The sequence below is a fragment of the Lutra lutra genome, chromosome 6, assembly GCF_902655055.1.
Source record: "Lutra lutra chromosome 6, mLutLut1.2, whole genome shotgun sequence".
Classification (NCBI taxonomy): Eukaryota; Metazoa; Chordata; class Mammalia; order Carnivora; family Mustelidae; genus Lutra; species Lutra lutra.
The window spans coordinates 71,592,592-71,610,807 of NC_062283.1; the positions used below are offsets into that span (position 1 = coordinate 71,592,592).

Consider the following 18,216-nt stretch of genomic DNA (forward strand, 5'->3'; position numbering starts at 1 on the left):
CATAGGACTAACTAACTAACTCTTTCATGTCTTAAGTTTAGGGAAAAGATTGGGCCTAGGCCATCAGATTTGGGAGCGATCCCTGAACAAATTTTATGCTACTAGAATGGATGAGCCTGTAGAATGAGGTGAAAATGCTGGGGAGCATCAATGATTAGGGAACAGATGGAGAAGGAAAGCTGCAAAACAAGACTGCAAGGCCAGGGAGACAGGAGGAAAACATGTGAGAGTGTGAAACACGAAAACAGGGATGCTGTAAATCAGAGAGGAGTAAGTACCACAGTAGGACAAGATTCACCAAGTCCAGCAACCTGGATGTCACCCGAGGCTGGGACAAACAGATTCTGTGGAGTGGTGGTAAGAGAAACCACATGACACTTGGGTAAGGAGTGAATGCGAGGTGAACAAGGGGCAAGGTTTTGAATATGCTTGGTTGTTGAGGGAAAGAAAAAGAAGTATCCAAAACTCCCACTCGGTATTGTGAATATCTGAAAAACTGCAATAAATATTTAGCAATTACTCTACAAATGATATGTCTTGTTTAATCTAGAAGTTCAATATGTTGGTATATGAATTTTCAGAGCTTGATGCTTTTTGTTCTTTTGTTTTACAGAAATTTCCTAGGTGGATATGCAATAATATTTTTCATTAGTACAAAAACATATACGATTAAGCACAAATGTACAGGCCACTGGAATAAAAGTTTATTCAGTTTCTGGCTGAAATAGGTTGACATGTCTTAAGTTTTTACATTATAAACTGTTAATATTCTGAACATATACACAATATGGGATAGTCCAGCTGTAAACCATTTTTCCTCAAAAACAAAAACTTACTAGAATTAAGAGATGGATTGTTATTGTCAATTAGACGTAAATACTTTAAATCAGATTTGAAAAAGATGAAAACTGAACTTTTTTTTTCTTTTCCTTTCTTTGGTGGGGGGCGGGGGGAGATGGATTCCACTGCTTTTTACCTTCTCCAGTTCCAAAATCTGCTGCTTCTGCTCTTCATCCAGACTCTGAGTTTTGCTTTGCAAAAAAGCTCTTTCTTCTTCAAGCTGAGATAATCTCTCATTGGCCCTTGATTTTTCTGATTCTAGATCTTTAATTGTAACCTCCTGGGTCATTTGAGTTGCTTGAAGCATTCCAATATGACCTATGCCGCAAAAAGAAAATCTTCACTTTAAAATCTATTACATTGTGGTATAAAACAGTTTATATTTAATGACACAATTGTGCTTACTACCTGAGGGAAACAAACAGTCTGCATGTACAAACTGTACTTTGATTTCTTCACTGTATAGAATAGAAATACTTGCCATGGGAATACTTATCCAAGTAGACTAATTTAAACTAGAAAGAAGTTCAGTTTCACATTGCTGATGTTGTCCCTGCCCCACCTGCCGTACTCAAGAATCTTTTTTTAAGATTTCCAACTAAAAAGTTTAAGTGGAAGCAACTCCTCAGGGGTGTATATAAAATCCTCAGGAGTAAAACAAGGAGAGATGTACTGATTAATACTATGGCGCTAAAATGAGTAATCTGTTCTTTTCTAATCTCTTTTTTCAAATTCTCATAAAAGACAAATCTGTATGTAGACAGTAAATATGGCAGGGAGCTATTTGGTTGAAACTAAATTTATTTTAAACAAGAGAAGTGATAAAGAACTAAGCTGGATTAAGAGACAGATAAGAGGGGCGCCTGGGTGGCTCAGTGGGTTAAGCCGCTGCCTTCGGCTCAGGTCATGATCTCAGAGTCCTGGGATCGAGCCCCGCATCGGGCTCTCTGCTCAGCAGGGAGCCTGCTTCCTCCTCTCTCTCTGCCTGCCTCTCTGCCTGCTTGTGATCTGTCAAATAAATAAATAAAATCTTTAAAAAAAAAAAAGAGATAAGAACAATGAGGTTATCAAAGAAAGAATAAATGGCAAAAAAAAAAGCAGGGTGGACGATGAGAAAGATGAAAAATGAGAATGAGAAAAAGGGTCTCAGAAAGCTTGTGTTAGGGCAGTGATCCTCAATCCAGTGATCCTCTGGACCAGGAGACCTGGAGCCCTCGCTGGCAGTGAAGAACATCCCTGACCTACTGTCTCAGAAGCTCTGAAGCTGGAGCCCAGCACCTGTGGCTGCACAAGCACTTTGGGGTGATTTTGTACACATTAAAGTTGAAAAACTCCTAGTTAGGGAAAAGGCTGTATGGGATTCACTGATGAGCCAATCAAATGGCATCCTCAGAGAACTAGTTCAAATGGCTTTACCTGGCACCATAAACACTTGGGCATATAACATGGGTCAGCACTTCCTCTATAAGGGCTAAGAAATGAGCACATTAGCCATAGTAGAATGGACAACTCAGGTTTTATATGTAAAGTGATCCCTATTAATAAGCTAAATGAAATGAGACACTGTGATTCACATATAGGGTCACTAATTTAAATACATATGGATTTTTTTAAATGTATGTTTTTAAAGAATAAAAGCCCTTAGAAAGAATGCTTCATTGTTTTTAGTGAATGATTTATTGCTGCTAACTCTTAATTTTTTATAAATATATATTCCTAAAAATAAGTTATTATTTGCTTATCTTACTTATGATTAAGTAAGGAAATTAGGAAAGTAAGGAAATTAGACCCTAAGAAAGGAAATTAGAGGAAATTAGACCCTAACATGTTGAAGGGTCTTCAACATGTTCAACATGTTAGGGTCTAATTTTAAAGTATGAGTAGGAAAGGCAAATTCTGTCTTGAATTAACATTTTAGTGTTGGTTTTAGCTGAGGAATATACCAAGAATTGTGGTCATACATACTAGCTTTGAGAACAAGGTCTGAAGCTTGTTGTTGTAAACGTTCTCTGGCCGCTGCTAGCTCACTTTCCACTTCCTTGTGTTTGCTCAACAAGGCCATCTCTCCCTCCTTGGCATCATCAAGCTGTTTTTGAAGAACCTAAGAATGATCAAATAGCCATTATTAATATGCAAGAATGATGCTGAGCTAATTAGCTAAGCTAATGATGCTAATTCACTTAAATTATAAGCATCAACTTTCTCTTATTCAAAAGTCACAGTTAATAATACCTACTTTTAAATCTGTTTTGATAACACTTTTAACTTATCGTCATAAATCATATGACGCAATCATGAAAGACTATTCTACCCCTTCTAATCCACTCAAATACTGTATAGAAACAGCTATGAAATTTTCTATGCCAATAAAACAAAATTTGTAGGGACTTCTTGGCCTTCTTTTCAAATGTGCCATATGCCTATTTAATTCAGGTTTATAAAGCAATCAATTTTTGTTCATTGTCTGGGTAGACCATTATTAATGAAGGTAAGGAAGAAAACACAACTAAACCCAAAGCCCAATATTTTAACTCTCCCAAGTCACTTGTGAAAAATATTAACATGATATTTCAATAAAATCCTGTCATAATCAGTAAGATTTTAAGTGTTCTTTATATCTGAAGTTCTAGATGGAAATAATAACTACAGAGTAGTACAAATTACCCCTTTATTGATTTTCTCACAAAGCAAAAGTTGGAGAAAGCAAAATGGAAAAAAAAAAGTTAAAGTAGTCTAATTAGAAAGATAAAGACAAAACTGAGGGGTAAAAATCTCTATGTTTAATGTGACATTCTTTACTTACCTGAACACTATTCTCTGCTGTAACAAGTGCTATCTGAAGCTTTTGGCATTTGTCACGAAGACTTCCAGCTTCATCCTGTACCATCTGTAACTCCGTCTTTAACTTTCCTATGGTTTTTCGTAAAATTGCTTCTTGTCCCTGAAATTCTTTTCTAAGATCAGCTTCCTTTTCTTTGCTAGCCTGTAGGCTTTCTGCAGTAAAAAGCTGTGACCTTTTCAAAGTATCAAGCTCATGCTCATAAAAAGACTGAGCTTTATTCAACTTGCCTTCATAATCCTCAATGAGCTTTTTCCGTTCAAGTCTTAGCTCTTCCAAGGTTTGGTTTAAGGTCTCCACCTCCATTCTGTGCAGCTCCTCTGCCTTCTCCTGCCCTTTACTGACCGAGGCACTGTGATCCTGTTGTGACTTCAACAGCTCTTGGATCTCCCGTCTGTGAGCAGTTCGCAAATCTTCCAAGGCCAAGCGTTTGTCTTTCTCGAACTGTACCTGGAGTTGTCCAAAACTCCGTAATCTTTCCTCAAATTTCCTCCTAATCTCTTCAACCTCTCTAGACATGGTTACTATGCGCTGGACATGCTGGGCTTCTGCACAAAGTTGCATGTCCTCAACTCTGTGCTTATAAGCTTCAAATTCTGTCAAAGCCTGCTGTTTCATTTTTATGTGATCTTCTAACGATGCTTCTAAAACCTGAATCTTTCTCTTAAGGTCTAACTCCTCTGTTACTTTGCTTTTATACTGCAGTATTTTTTCTCTTGTTTCTGCAAGAATCTGTTGGATTTCTTCTTCATGAGCATCTTTGAGGGCTTGGATTGCAGATTCATGCTCATCATTTTTAGTGTTTAAAGCATATATTACCTGCATGGTTTTGAAGAAGGGAGAGGCAATTCAGCAAACCACATTCTTTTCTTATTGGAAGTTAATTCTTTCATTTGGGCTGATATTTTTCAACACACATAATATTGGCTATGGTAAATACTAAATACCAAAGCTTCATGTATTGTTTTGGATTCATAGATTAATTTACTTGGCTACTTTTACCTTACCCCAACCTTAAAAGTTGCACCTGAAGACTTTGCTACAAATAAAACAGCAAAGAGAAAAGAGACAAAGGCCCTGTGGCCTAGTAGAAAGTAGTTTTCCATATGACCCTGTCTAGTTTGGGGGTGAGGGTCAGGAGAAAAACCTCAGAGTAAGTGTATGCCCTACATGAGTGTCCCAGAGGAAGAGAGGCTTTGCATCTAGGCCCTAACTCTTCCTAAAGGCCTCTTTCATCTGTTTAATGTCTGGCAGGTTCTAAATTTAGAGAGTTTCTTTTCTAATTCTCCTATGGTCTGTTTTTGAGGCTAATCCTCTTCAAGCTCATAGTGGTCTCCTTACAGAATCCATTCACACTTTTCTGCTCAACATCAAACACTGTAGTTTTACTCACTCCCTAATTCTTCCTCTGTCTCCAGGCAAGCCAGGTGCCTAGAGCCAGAATGTACTGAGTAGAGGTCTTTATTTTCATTTTAGTCTTTAGATTTTAATGATTCCATTAAGATTTTCCCAACCTTAATTCCAAATGACAACACAGTCCCTTTATAGTAATGCTCCCATTCTTGCATGTTCTTTGATACCCTCCACCATACCTTTGTGGTCAAATAGTATAATATTCATGACTATTACTTAACGTGGAGATGCGCCCATTTTCTTCTGAAGTAAAAAGAAATGAACACTACACAATCCAACCATCCAGAAGCTAAAAATCAGTGTCCTAGAGCTTTGCTCATTTTTTTTTTAAGATTTTTGTTTATTTATTTGACAGAGATCACAAGCAGGCAGAGAGGCAGGCAGAGAGAGAGAGGAGGAAGCAGGCGCCCCGCTGAGCAGAGAGCCCGATGCGGGGCTCGATCCCAGGACCCTGGGACCATGACCCGAGCCAAAGGCAGAGGCTTCAGCCCACTGAGCCACCCAGGCGCCCCGAGCTTTGCTCATTTTAATGTGATCTTATTCCGGCTTTAAAAATGAATCCTAGCACCAAGAGCCAGAAACTGTAATGAAGAGGCGAAAGCACCGCCATTTTTGTAGCGAACTAGTTTACATAGCCTGAGGCTATGGAGACAGACTCCCTGGCTCTTCAGATACCCTAATAAGGCTAGAACGTACTGCTAAATCTAGGTGGTCACCTGCCTGGCCTATAGCTATATTTATGCAAGGAGAAGACACATTGGAGACTTACCCCACTCCAGGGGCTTCGCTCTCTCCACATAGGGCCCTGTCCTCCAGAATCAATTCCTTACCCATATACTCACTTGGTCTGCTCTATTTTGTGAGATGTAATCATAACAGAGGCAAAAAGATTGAGAGATGGCAAGACCCCATTATTCTTGCCAGCTACTTCTCCTGCTAGCTAACCTCCAAAAGGAAAATATATGCAACAGAAGGGAAATAAATGCTAATTTATAGTTTCTTTCTCTCTCTCTCTCTCTTTTTAAATACCTCTAATTCCAAATCCTAGGTTATGTCCCTAATGAGCTAACAAAGATCCCCATGGAAGACTCCTTTCATTTATACATTTAAGCTTAAAGGTAGCTTAAAATCCAGGAAAGTTGGTGGTCTCCTACAACTCTCCCTCAGGGTCTTACCTGCCTGGCATGTGGATGCCCAGAAAAGGCTAAAGGAGGCACTAAGGAAAAACACACCACCCAGATGGAGAGAAGTCCATTTGCCAGAGTGGTGTAGAGCACAGCTCTTAAGACCTTCCCAGGGCAGTCTGTGTGCTTCCCTTATCTATCACATGAAGCAGGTGGAAGGATGAGAGATAATGCAAAGAGAAGGAATCCCTAGACAATGAAACCTGGAACACTACATCAAAAACTAATGATGTACTGTATGGTGACTAACATAACTTAATATAAAAAAAAAAAAGTCACACTTTTCATCATTTTAACCCAGGAAATGATCTTGAAAAGGACCCTATGTGGTGGGATTCCATATAACTAGGGACGAAACAGTATGGGAAATGGGAGCTTCCCTTTGTCAATAATTTATTTAAATACTCTTCTTTAGAGGGGCACCTGGTGGCTCAGTCAGTTAAGTGTCTGCCTTTGGCTCAGTCATGATCCCAGGGTCCTGGGATCAAGCCCCACATCAGGCTCCTTGCTCACCAGGGAGCCTACTTCTCCGTCTCCCTCAGACTGCCACTCCCCTCTGCTTGTGTGCTCTGTCAAATGAATAAATAAACTCTTCTAAAAAAAAAATTGGGGCGCCTGGGTGGCTCAGAGGGTTAAGGCCTCTGCCTTCAGCTCAGGTCATGATCCCAAGGTCCTGGGATGGAGCCCCGCATCAGGCTCTCTGCTCAGAAGGGAGCCTGCTTCCTCCTCTCTCTCTTCCTGCTTCTCTGCCTACTTGTGATCTCTGTCTGTCCAATAAATAAATAAAATCTTTAAAAAATTAAATTAAATTAAAATAAAATAAAATTAAAATAAAAAAAATAATACTCTTCTCTTTTTACCTTTTTTTTAAAAAATTTATTTATTTAAAGAAAGGGAGAGAGAGAGAAAGAGTGTGTGTGTGATAGCATGAGCACGGAGGGAAGAAGAGGGAGTAGCAGGTTCCCCACTGACCAGGGAGCCCAATGCAGGGCTCGATCCCAGGACCCTGCGATCATGACCTGAGCTGAAGGCAGAGGCTTAACGGACTGACCACCTAGGTGCCCCTAAATATTCTTCTCTTTTTTCTAATACTTAATTTCCCTGTGGCCTTTGAAGGGTCAGCTCAAGTTCTATGTCCTTTAATAAGTTCCAAGACCACCCAAATCCGTGGGAGTCTATCTTTTCTTTAAATCCAGTACCTCTGTTTCCTTACCACCACTCATTCCTGAGACTCAGTAAATGTTCAATTGATGACATTTGGGGGTCTTGACAACAATGTTGGAAAGCTATGTATGGACGTTAGAAAGCCTAGAAAAGTAGCTGACGATATAAAAGCACAGTAGCATGCAAAATGAAAGCATTAAGTTAAAAAGAATAGAATTTAAGTAGTAAAACAGCTGACAAATAATAGGGAAATATTATGGTGAAGAGCTGTATTTCACTTGATATTCTAATCCAAGGGTCAGCAAAGTGGGACCTGTAGGCCCAATATGGCTGTTGCCTGTCTTTGTAAATTGTTTTACTGGAGCACAGCTATGCCCCTTTGCATATGGAGAGCCTACAGTTGCTTTCCCACTACAACAGCAAAGTCGAGAAATTGTGAAAGAGACCTTACTACTGACTCCTGTTCTGATATACACATGCCAAGCCATCTTATCAGCCCAAACTGGCAGCCAAAAATAAAAAATAACTGAATTTGCAGTGGCTTTGTTTAGTATCAAAGAGTCCACGGTTCCAACTGCAACAACTCACATGTTAAGAAAACCAATTATTTGATTCTGAAACTATATTATATAAAAGAAATATAATATTCTACTGGTCATACATCCTACTGGCTATATAACAGTATCCTGCAGGACAACAATGTTAAAATTAAAAGTTTCTAAAAACTTAAAAGGAACAATAAGAGGATGCCAAGCATAATAACAAATTAATTGTGCTTTTATTTTTCAAAAGGATTTTATTTATTTGAGAGAGAGAGAGAACATAAGACGGGGAGAAGGAGAAGCAGACTCCCTGCTGAGCTGGAAGCCCAAGACAGGACTCCATCCCTGGGATCATGACCTGAGTCAAAGGCAGACACTTAACTGACTGAGCCACCCATGTGCCTCAATAGTGCTTTTAAATGACCATTTAAAATATACCACTATTTAATGATATTATTTTTAAATAAGGATGCTAATATGAATTTTCAAATTGACATTAACAAGATGTATCCTCTAACTGCTCACTTTTCTACGTAATTATAAAGGTAACCATCTTAAAGTATCTTTCTCTGATTAATTACCATTTCTCAGACCAAAAAAATAGATTCTTCGAACACACAGAAGATATGACTTGAAGTAACAGAACTGATCCAAACCGTATTTTTGACCCTAGGTAAGATAACTTTATTTCTCCAAGCTTCAAGTTTCTCACTATTAAATAGAGATCATATTTATTCTATTCTAGTGACATTGTTATAAGATCTATCACTGACATTTAAAAAATGATGTTATACAACAGTTTTTCAAAAAATATAAAGCACTCTAAGATGGTAAGCCTTTTTTATTAGTTGTACCACTTATGGACAGAATGAGACTAATCTTAAAAGAAACTCTGGTAACTGATAATAATCACCCATAAAATTGGCTATTATTTTCCACGCAGGAAAAGGAAACTCTCTAATGTCTTTTCTCATAAAAGACATTAAGAGCCACTTGCAGTTGTTCTAGAACTATGAACATTCAGAGAACAGGACAATACAATCATTTCAGCAATTTCATGTTATTTCACACTTCCATTTTATGCCAATAATGCACAATTTAACTATATATTCCATGATGAATAAGAAATAGTTAGAATTTTTACTTTTTCTATGAAGATTTTCAGATAATCTTACCCATGGATACACTGAAAACAATTCTATGTCCTAGTTTTTAAAATGTTACTTAGGGAACAACAAATAGTTTCTGAAATAGTTCTCACTGTTGGCGGCTATGGACCGAATTGTGTCCATCTCCCTCCCCAAACAAAATTCATCTACTGAAGCCCTAACTTCCAATCTGACAGTATTTGGAGACAGGGCCTTTGGGATATAATTAAGTTTAGACAAGATCATGAGGGTGGTGTCCTCGTGATAGGATCAGTGCCTTTATAAGGGACACGGGAGAGCTTGCTTCCTCTCTCTTTCAGCCATGTGAAGATACAGTGGGAAGGTTTATGGTTCTATGTCATGGCAGACTGAACTAATATATTGGCAATATATAAATATGTTCTCACTAAAATCTAACTCATTAGTAGTAACATATTTTTATTGATGAGTATATGTATATTAGCTTAAAATATGCTAAGCTATTATACCAACAGTTTTAATACCATTAAAGTAAAAGAGTCATTGAATAAATGATGGTAAATTCATACAATGTAATATTATAAAGTCATTAAAACGCACATCTCATTTAGGAGAATACTTCATAATATAAGCAAAAGCCTGTAAGAAACCGTAAATATGGGGAGCCTGGGTGGCTCAGTGGGTTAAGCCGCTGCCTTCGGCTCGGGTCATGATCTCAGAGTCCTGGGATCGAGCCCCGCATCAGGCTCTCTGCTCAGCGGGGAGCCTGCTTCCTCCTCTCTCTCTGCCTGCCTCTCTGCCTGCTTGTGATCTGTCAAATAAATAAATAAAATCTTAAAAAAAAAAAAAAAAAAAAAAAGAAACCGTAAATATGCAATGCTGTATCAATGAGATCCAATCTTATAGAGGGAAAAATGTGAGTGTTTATGTGTATGCAGATACATATTAAAGGTATATAAAGAAACAAGCCAAATTTTAACAGGGGTATTCAGTATTTATAACCTTCAATAATGAATGCATGTTACTATTACAGTTAGAAAACATTAAACACTTTTAGAAGATTAACATTAATTATGCTAAAATAACAATCAACACTCAAAATGCTTTCATTTTAAAAAACCTGACTATCAAAATAGAGAAAATTAAAGGAACGTTCATTAATTACCAACAGATATCCTGAAATTTTCCTTAAAAATCACCCACTGAAGGTACTTGGGTGGTTCAGTGGGTCTTAAGTCTCTGCCTTCAGCTCAGGTCATGGTCACAGGGTCCTGGGATCGAGCCCTGCATCAGGCTCCCTGCTCAGCGGGGAGCCTGCTTCCCCCTCCCTCTCTGCCTGTCTCTCTGCCTGCCTACTTGTGTTATCTCTGTCAAATAAATAAATCAAACCTTTAAAATTTTTTTTTTTAAAAAAGCACAGCCCTTAAAAAAAAAAAAAAAAACCACTGAAATAAAACATTTACAAATGTCATTCTTAAAATCTTCAAAGAAGGGCACCTGGATGGCTCAGATGGTTGGGCATCTGCCTTCTGCTCGGGTCACGATCCTGGGGTCCTGGGATCGAGTCCCACATTGGGCTCCCTGCTTCTTGGGGAGCCTGCTTCTTCCTCTGCCTCTGCCTCTGTCTGCCTCTCTCTCTGTCTCTCATGAATAAATAAATAAAATCTTAAAAAAAAAATCTTCAAAGAATATTGAGTGTTAATCATTTTAACTTATGAAAAAGAACATATATTTTGAGAAAATTTTTCAAAAATCCAATTACCTAGTTAAAATTTGATAACTTACTGGCAAATCTTTAATGGTCATTTCCTACTTCATTTATTCTTTCCTACAGCAAAAATATATTGCACACCTGTTATGTGCCAAGACCTATCCCTGGCACAGTAAACATGACTGTGAACTGGATGCATATATGAGGTATTTGTTCTCATGCAGCTTGGTGGAAACCAACCTTAAAGAAATATTTACTTCATTAGTCAAAGTAAAATTTCAATGAGTTATATAAAGGAGAAGAAATACAAAGTGAGTCTTTGTAAGGGGTAATGTAGGTGTTTCCCATTATTAACTGAATGAAATGCTTACTTTATCTTAACCAGGATCTCTTCATTTAGTCAAAATGATAAAGGGAAAGCTACAGAGATAGAATACTGGACCAAAGGCTCGGTAAGAGCAGAAGGCACAGAGATGGAAAAGCCTAGGACTCTGTGAAGGGAAAAATGGGTTCCAGAGCTGGAAATGTAGACATGCTCATGCCGCAGAGGTACTTGTAGCAGTTGGGCTGAATGGGATCCAGAGGGGAGAAACTACTGAGAAAGAGTGAAAAAGACTGAGGACCAGGCCTTGGACAGGGTTCAGGGGCAGCAGGGAGGATGAGGACCCACAGACAGAGGTAATGTGTTGGACAGATGCGGACCCTTAGATGAAGGACCAAGGTCTAAGATGTGAGGAATGGACAGTAGCTCTTGTCAAAGGCTGCATAAAAATCAAGAAAAATGAAGACTCAAACTCTCTGCATTCAGAACCTAAATCTCAGAAGTAAGTCTTTGAGAGCACATTTGGTAGAATGGTGCCAGAGGAGCTGGCAGACAAGTGGCAAAGTGGGTGAGTAGATGGTAAGTGAATGGAGTAAATCCATTGATAGAGAAAAACTCCAAGAAATTATGGGTAAGAGAAACAACTAGGGACAACTAGAATGATAGCCTAGGAGGCAGCAAAATCCAGGGAGAGTGCTTTTTTTTAAAAAGAGGGTTTGAAAATGTGAACCAGGAAGGGTCAACTACGGAACTGAAGTCATGGAGAAAGTCTGAAATCAGGCTTCCCTGGCACAGGTGGAAAGAGATGCTGGCTCTGAGTAGGAAAATGTCCTCCCAAGAGAGCAAGGCTGAAGACTGAGGTTTTAGGTAGAGAGAGAAGATTTTTCTGCTTTCGGATGGCTTGACACTCCTCCATAATAGGGAGAAGAAATCATCTTCCTGGTGTGCAGGAGCCACCAGCACCTTCTCTCCATTGGCCATAAACGACACCACTAATGTTAGCTAGTGAGGCCAGTCCCAGCCTTCCCAGCATGCCTCACTGAAGACAGACTCAGACACACAGCAACCGTTAGCAGATCCTTCTCATCAGTTCTCCTCTAGATGTTTTCCTGCCTGTCTCAATCTCTATTTTTTACTTATTTGAAAATTCTGGAAACTTGTTCACTTTTCCTTTCTTATCAGTGTCAGAGACAGAAAACATACGAACAGGAGAGGGAGGAAGGAAGGATTTACCCTCAAGCACTGTGTGAGGCACAAAGAAACTTACTAAGTAATAAAGGAGCAATCTCAGATTAATTTTAAAAAGATCCTATATATCTTAAACAAATGAAGAATATATTTTTTTAAGATTTTATTTATTTATTTGACAGAGAGAGATCACAAGTAGGCAGAGAGGCAGGCAGAGAGAGGAAGGGAAGCAGGCTCCCTGCTGAGCAGAGAGCCCCATGTGGGCTCGATCCCAGGACCCTGGATCATGACCTGAGCCGAAGGCAGAGGCTTAACCCACTGAGCCACCGAGGTGCCCCAAAGAATATGTTTTTATCATTAAACACTCAGTTCTTCTAATTGAGCTACTCACCAAAAAGTTAACTTTTAGCCTTAAGGCACCAAAGTTAAAGAATGCTGAAAAGAGACCCTCAAACTTCTCAAAAATAGTGGATTATTTAACTCTGCCATGTAGTTTCTATCCTCTCTGTTCTGGAGTGATAACAGAGACCATTGCTCTATACCACAATTTATATTCCAAAGTATTCTCAGACCTGCTGTATAAGTAAAATTTTCACAAATTATCAAATATTACCAATGAGTTCTAGGTGGCTTACTTAGGGAATCTAATGTTTCTATGAAATGGTTCATCTTTTGAAGCTGGTATATTATTAGCATACTTACTGTATAAGGGCATGTTAATAAAATGTGTTTATGAATTCTCAGGATCTTGAGCTCACCTTCTCCCATGGACACTCTGATGTAACAATTACAAATATGCAGCTAACTCTGAAAATGACCTCAAGACTGGCTGAACAGACCTTCCACGACTAATCCTAGAGAGGAAGCCACATTGAAAAGGGTAGAAGGGGCACAGACATGGCTGGGAACCAAACCCCTCTGTGAAACTAACCACAGCAGGATGGACACCACAAAGAAGTGAGAGGATCAGACCCCATGCCAAGCACTCTAGGCACTAGGGACCTATACTAGGAATATGAGTCCCCATAAAACCTGGCTTTGAAAACCAACGAGACTTAACTTTGGGAGTTTTAAAATTCAGTGGGCTAAGGGCACCTAGGTGGCTCCGCCGGTTGAGCACTGACTTTGGATTTTGACACAGAACATCTCATGGTTGTAGGATCAAGCCCTGCATCAGGATCTGTGCTCAGCACAGTCTGCTTCAGATTCTCTCTCCTTCTCCCTCCTGTTCTCTCCCTCTCTATAATAAATGAATAAAATCTTTGAAAAAAGAAAAAAAGAAAAAAAAATCAGTGGGCTTAGCTCCAAGAGAGCTGAAGGGCAACAGGAAACTGAGTCCCCATCTTTAATGAGCCAGTATAATAATTACCTCAACCAGAGACACATACCTATACATGAAGATTTATTTACTAATTTACTATTTACTAATCTCAGAATGTGCACTGGAGGGGGAGGGATGTTCAGATTTCTCCAAGAATAATAGTGCTGACAGACACCATTTCTCTTCCCCTCCTCTAGCCTCGATTGCTGGACACTTACTGGAGTCAGAGCTAACACTCTCCATCTATGTTGCTGTATACATTCCCTGTAAACCCACCTCAGCAGGCATCCTCCAAAACAGCTTTTACCCCAACACTCCCCACATGTAGCCCCAGCAGGGACATGTACCACTCTAAAGTAACTCCTACTCAGGGGAAAGGGGAAGATGGAATCCAACACACCAGCATGTCTGCAGATCCAGCAGCTGAACATTTTAGCTGCCCACACAGGAAGCAAGTCCTGTTATCCTATATGCCTGTAGTTATGGCAGAAAGGCTAACTGTAGGTAAATAGTCTGACCCCAACTTCACCCACCAATGAGCTCTAGGCAACCTCAGAGAGGCCTTTCAACTGTGTAGGGACCAAACCCTGCCCAATATGCCTACAGGAGGAAAAGCAAGTCAGTGCAGCCACCTGGGCTGCAGGTAAATATGGCTTAGTCACAACAGTAGGGGGCACACAGCCCAAACAGGGGACACTCAGTGGAAAACCTGATTTTGTACCGGGGTACTGCATTACAGGACACCACAGACCTCTTTTACACAAAGTCACTACTTTCAAGATCAGGAGACATAGCTGACCTCCTTAATACACAGAAACACAGAGTTAGACAAAATGAGGAGACAGAGGAATAATTCCTAAATAAAACAATGAGACAAAATCATAGTAAAAGAACTAAGTGAAATGGAGTTGAGCAATATGACTGATAAAGAATCCCAAGTAATGGTCATAAAGATACTCGGTGACTTGAGAAAAGAGTGGAGGGTCTCAGAACTTCAACAAAGAGATAGTAAATATAAAAAAATAACCAGTCAGAGTAGAAGAATTCCGTAACTGAAAAAATTCACTTGAGAGATTCAATGGCAGACTATAGGAAACACAAGTTGAACAGCAAAAACAAAAAAAATAATAAAGAATGAAAACAGGCTAAAGCAACTCAGTGACAACATCAAGCATAATAACATTTACTTTATAGGGATCCCACGAGAAGAAAGAAAGAAAGAAGGGGACAAAAACTTATTTGAAGGAAGAACAGCTGAAAATTTCCCTAATATGGGAAAGGAAAGAGATATTCAGGTCCAGGAGGTACAGACAGCCCCTAACAAGATGAACCCAAAGAGGTCAACTCAAAGACTCATAATAATTAAAATGGCAAACTGTAATGATAGAGAATTTTAAAGCAACAAAAGATAACAATTACATACAAGAGAAATCCCATAAGGCTACCACCCGATTTTTCAGCAGGAATTTTGTAGGCCAGAAAGGAGTAGGATATTCAAAGTGCTGAAAGAAAAAAAACCTGCAACCAAGAATACTCTACCCAGCAAGGTTAAATGTAAATAGATGAAATGCTATAATCAAAAGACACAGAGTGACTGAATGGATTTAAAAAAAAAAAAAGACCCATCCATATGCTACCTATAAGAGACTTCAGATTTAAGGAAACAAACCAGACTAAAAGTGAAGGGATAGAAAAATGGAAGGAAAAAAAAAACAAAAAAAAAACAACCAAAACCCAACACACAGAAAACACAAAAGTCAGGGTGGTAATACCTATATCAGACAAAATGGACTTTAAAAGATAAAGACTGTAAGCAAGAGACAAAGAGAGGCACTACATAATGATAAAGGTATCAATCCAACAAGAGGATATGACAACTGTAAATGTCTATGGACCCAAAATAGGAGCACCTAAATAGAAACAAACTACTGACAGACATAAAGAAATTGACAGCAATAAAATAATAGTAGGGCATGGTATTTACATCAATGGATAGATCATCTGGATAGAAAATCAATATGGAAATAGTGCCTTTGAATGATACATTATACCAGATGGACCTAACAGATACAGACAGAACTTTCCATTCCCAAACAGCAGAATCCATATTCTTTTCAAGTGTTCATGGAATATTCTCCAGAACAGAGGACATGTTAGGCAACAAAACAAGCTTCAGTAAATTTAAGAAGACTGAAATCATATCAAGCATCTTTTCCAACCACAAAAGTATGAAACTAGAAATCAAATTACCAAAACAAAACAAAACAAGCAAAAAAAAAACAGTAAAGAACACAAACACATGAAGGCTAAGCACAAACCACTAAAGAACCAATGGGTCAACCAGCAAATCAAAGAGGAGACCAGAAAATACATGGAAACACATGAAAATGAAAACACAATGGTCCAAAATCTTTGGGATGTAGCAAAAGCAGTTCTAAGAAGGAAGTTTATAAGATGACAGGCCTACCCCAAGAAATAAATCTCAAAAAAATAGCCTAACCTTACACCTGAAGTAGCTAGAAAAAGAAGAAAAACAAAGCCCAAAGCTAGTAGAACGAAGGAAAAAATAAGGATTGGATTAGAAATAAATGAAATAAAGCCTATAAAAACAACTGAAAAGATTAATGAAACCAAGAGCAAGTTCTACAAAAAGATCAACAAAATTGATAAAACTGTGGCCAGTCTCAAGAAAAAAAGATAAATAGATAAATAAATCAGATACAAAAGAGGAAACTGACACTACAGAAATACAAAGGATGGTAAAAGAGTATTATAAAAAAAATATGCTAACAATCAAAATGTTGAAAATAGAACTACCCTATGACCCAGCAATTGCACTGCTGGGTATTTACCCTAAAGATACAAACGTAGTGATCCGAAGGGGCACGTGCACCCGAATGTTTATAGCAGCAATGTCTACAAAGGCCAAACTATGGAAAGAACCTAGATGTCCATCAACAGACGAATGGATAAAGAAGATGTGGTATATATACACAATGGAATACTATGCAGCCATCAAAAGAAATGAAATCTTGCCATTCGCGACGACGTGGATGGAACTAGAGGGTATCATGCTTAGCGAAATAAGTCAGTCGGAGAAAGACAACTATCATATGATCTCCTTGATATGAGGGAGAGGAGATGCAACACGGGGGGTTAAGGGGGTAGGAGAAGAGTAAATGAAACAAGATGGGATTGGGAGGGAGACAAACCATAAGTGACTCTTAATCTCACAAAACAAACTGAGGGTTGATGGGGGGAGGGGGGTTGGGGGGGGTGGGATTATGGACATTGGGGAGGGTATGTGCTATGGTGAGTGCTGTGAAGTGTGTAAACCTGGCGATTCACAGACCTGTACCCCTGGGGATAAAAATATATTATATGTTTATAAAAAATAAAATTAAAAAATATATATGCTAACAAATTGGGCAATCTAGAAGAAATGGATAAATCCCTAGAAACATACAATTTTCCAAAACTAAATCAGGAAGAAATAGAAAATCTGAAGAGACCAATTACTGATAACAAAATTGACTTGGGTAATTAACTGCCAACAAACAAAAGTCCAGGACCAGATGGCTTCACAGGTAAATTCTATCAAACATTTATGGAAGAGTTAATACCTAGTCTCCAACTATTCTAAAAAATAAAAATAAAAAAGGACAGAAAAGTCCCAAATTTATTCTAAGACTATGTTACTTTGACAGCAACACCAGACAGACACTACAAAAGAAAAGAACTACAGGCCAATATCTCTGATGAACACAGATGCAAATATCCTCAAGAAAATATTAGCAAACCAAATTTAAAAGTACACTAAAAAAAAAAAATCATACACCATGATCAAGTGGAATTTATTCCAGGGACATAAGAGAGATTTAATATTCACAAAATCAATATGATATATCACGTTAATTTGAAGAAGGATAAAAACCTCAACAGATTCATCCCAATAGATGCAGAAAAAGCATTTGACAAAATTTAACACCCATTCATGATCAAACAAAACAAAACAAAACAAAACAAACAAACAACCTCTCAACAAAGCAGGCTTAAGAGGGAATATACCTCAACAGAATAAAGGTCACATATGACATCCACAGCTAACATCATACCTGATGGTGAAAAACTGAACTTTTCCTCCAAGATCGGTAACAAGACAAGGATGGTCCACTCTCACCGCTTTTATTCAACATTGTATTAGAAGTCCCAGTCACAGACTTCAGATGAGAAAAAGAAACAAAAGGCATCCCAACTGATAAGGAAGAAATAAAACTGTCACTGTTTGCAGATTATATACTATATAGAGAAAGCCCTAGACACTCCACCAAAAATATACTAAAACAAATATGTGGATTCAGTCAAGTTGTAGGCTACAAAATTAATACACAGAAATCTGTTGCATTTCTACATTCTAATAACAAAGTAGCTGAAACAGAAATTAAGAAAAGGGTCCCATTTACATTTGGGCCAATAAGAATAAAAATATCTAAGAGTAAATTTAACCAAGGAGGTGAAAGCCCTACACTCCAAAAACTGTAAGACACTGATGAACAAAAATAAAG

The 18,216-nt window shown here is 38.4% G+C and overlaps 1 protein-coding gene across 9 annotated transcripts in view; it reads right to left on the bottom strand.

Annotated features, from left to right (window-relative positions):
• FAM184A (family with sequence similarity 184 member A) overlaps positions 1–18,216 on the bottom strand; it is a 115,931-nt gene that overhangs the window by 62,190 nt on the left and 35,525 nt on the right. For all 9 annotated transcript variants that reach the window (XR_007128103.1, XR_007128104.1, XM_047733409.1 and 6 more), the window contains exons 2-4: positions 3,644–4,498; positions 2,806–2,941; positions 977–1,158 (exon numbers count right to left, since the gene is read on the bottom strand). Coding sequence is in view for 7 of the 9 variants with exons in the window: in XM_047733409.1 (XP_047589365.1) it covers positions 977–1,158; positions 2,806–2,941; positions 3,644–4,498 (1,173 nt within the window). In the remaining 2 variants the exon portion in view is untranslated. The remainder of the gene's footprint in view (positions 1–976; positions 1,159–2,805; positions 2,942–3,643; positions 4,499–18,216) is intronic.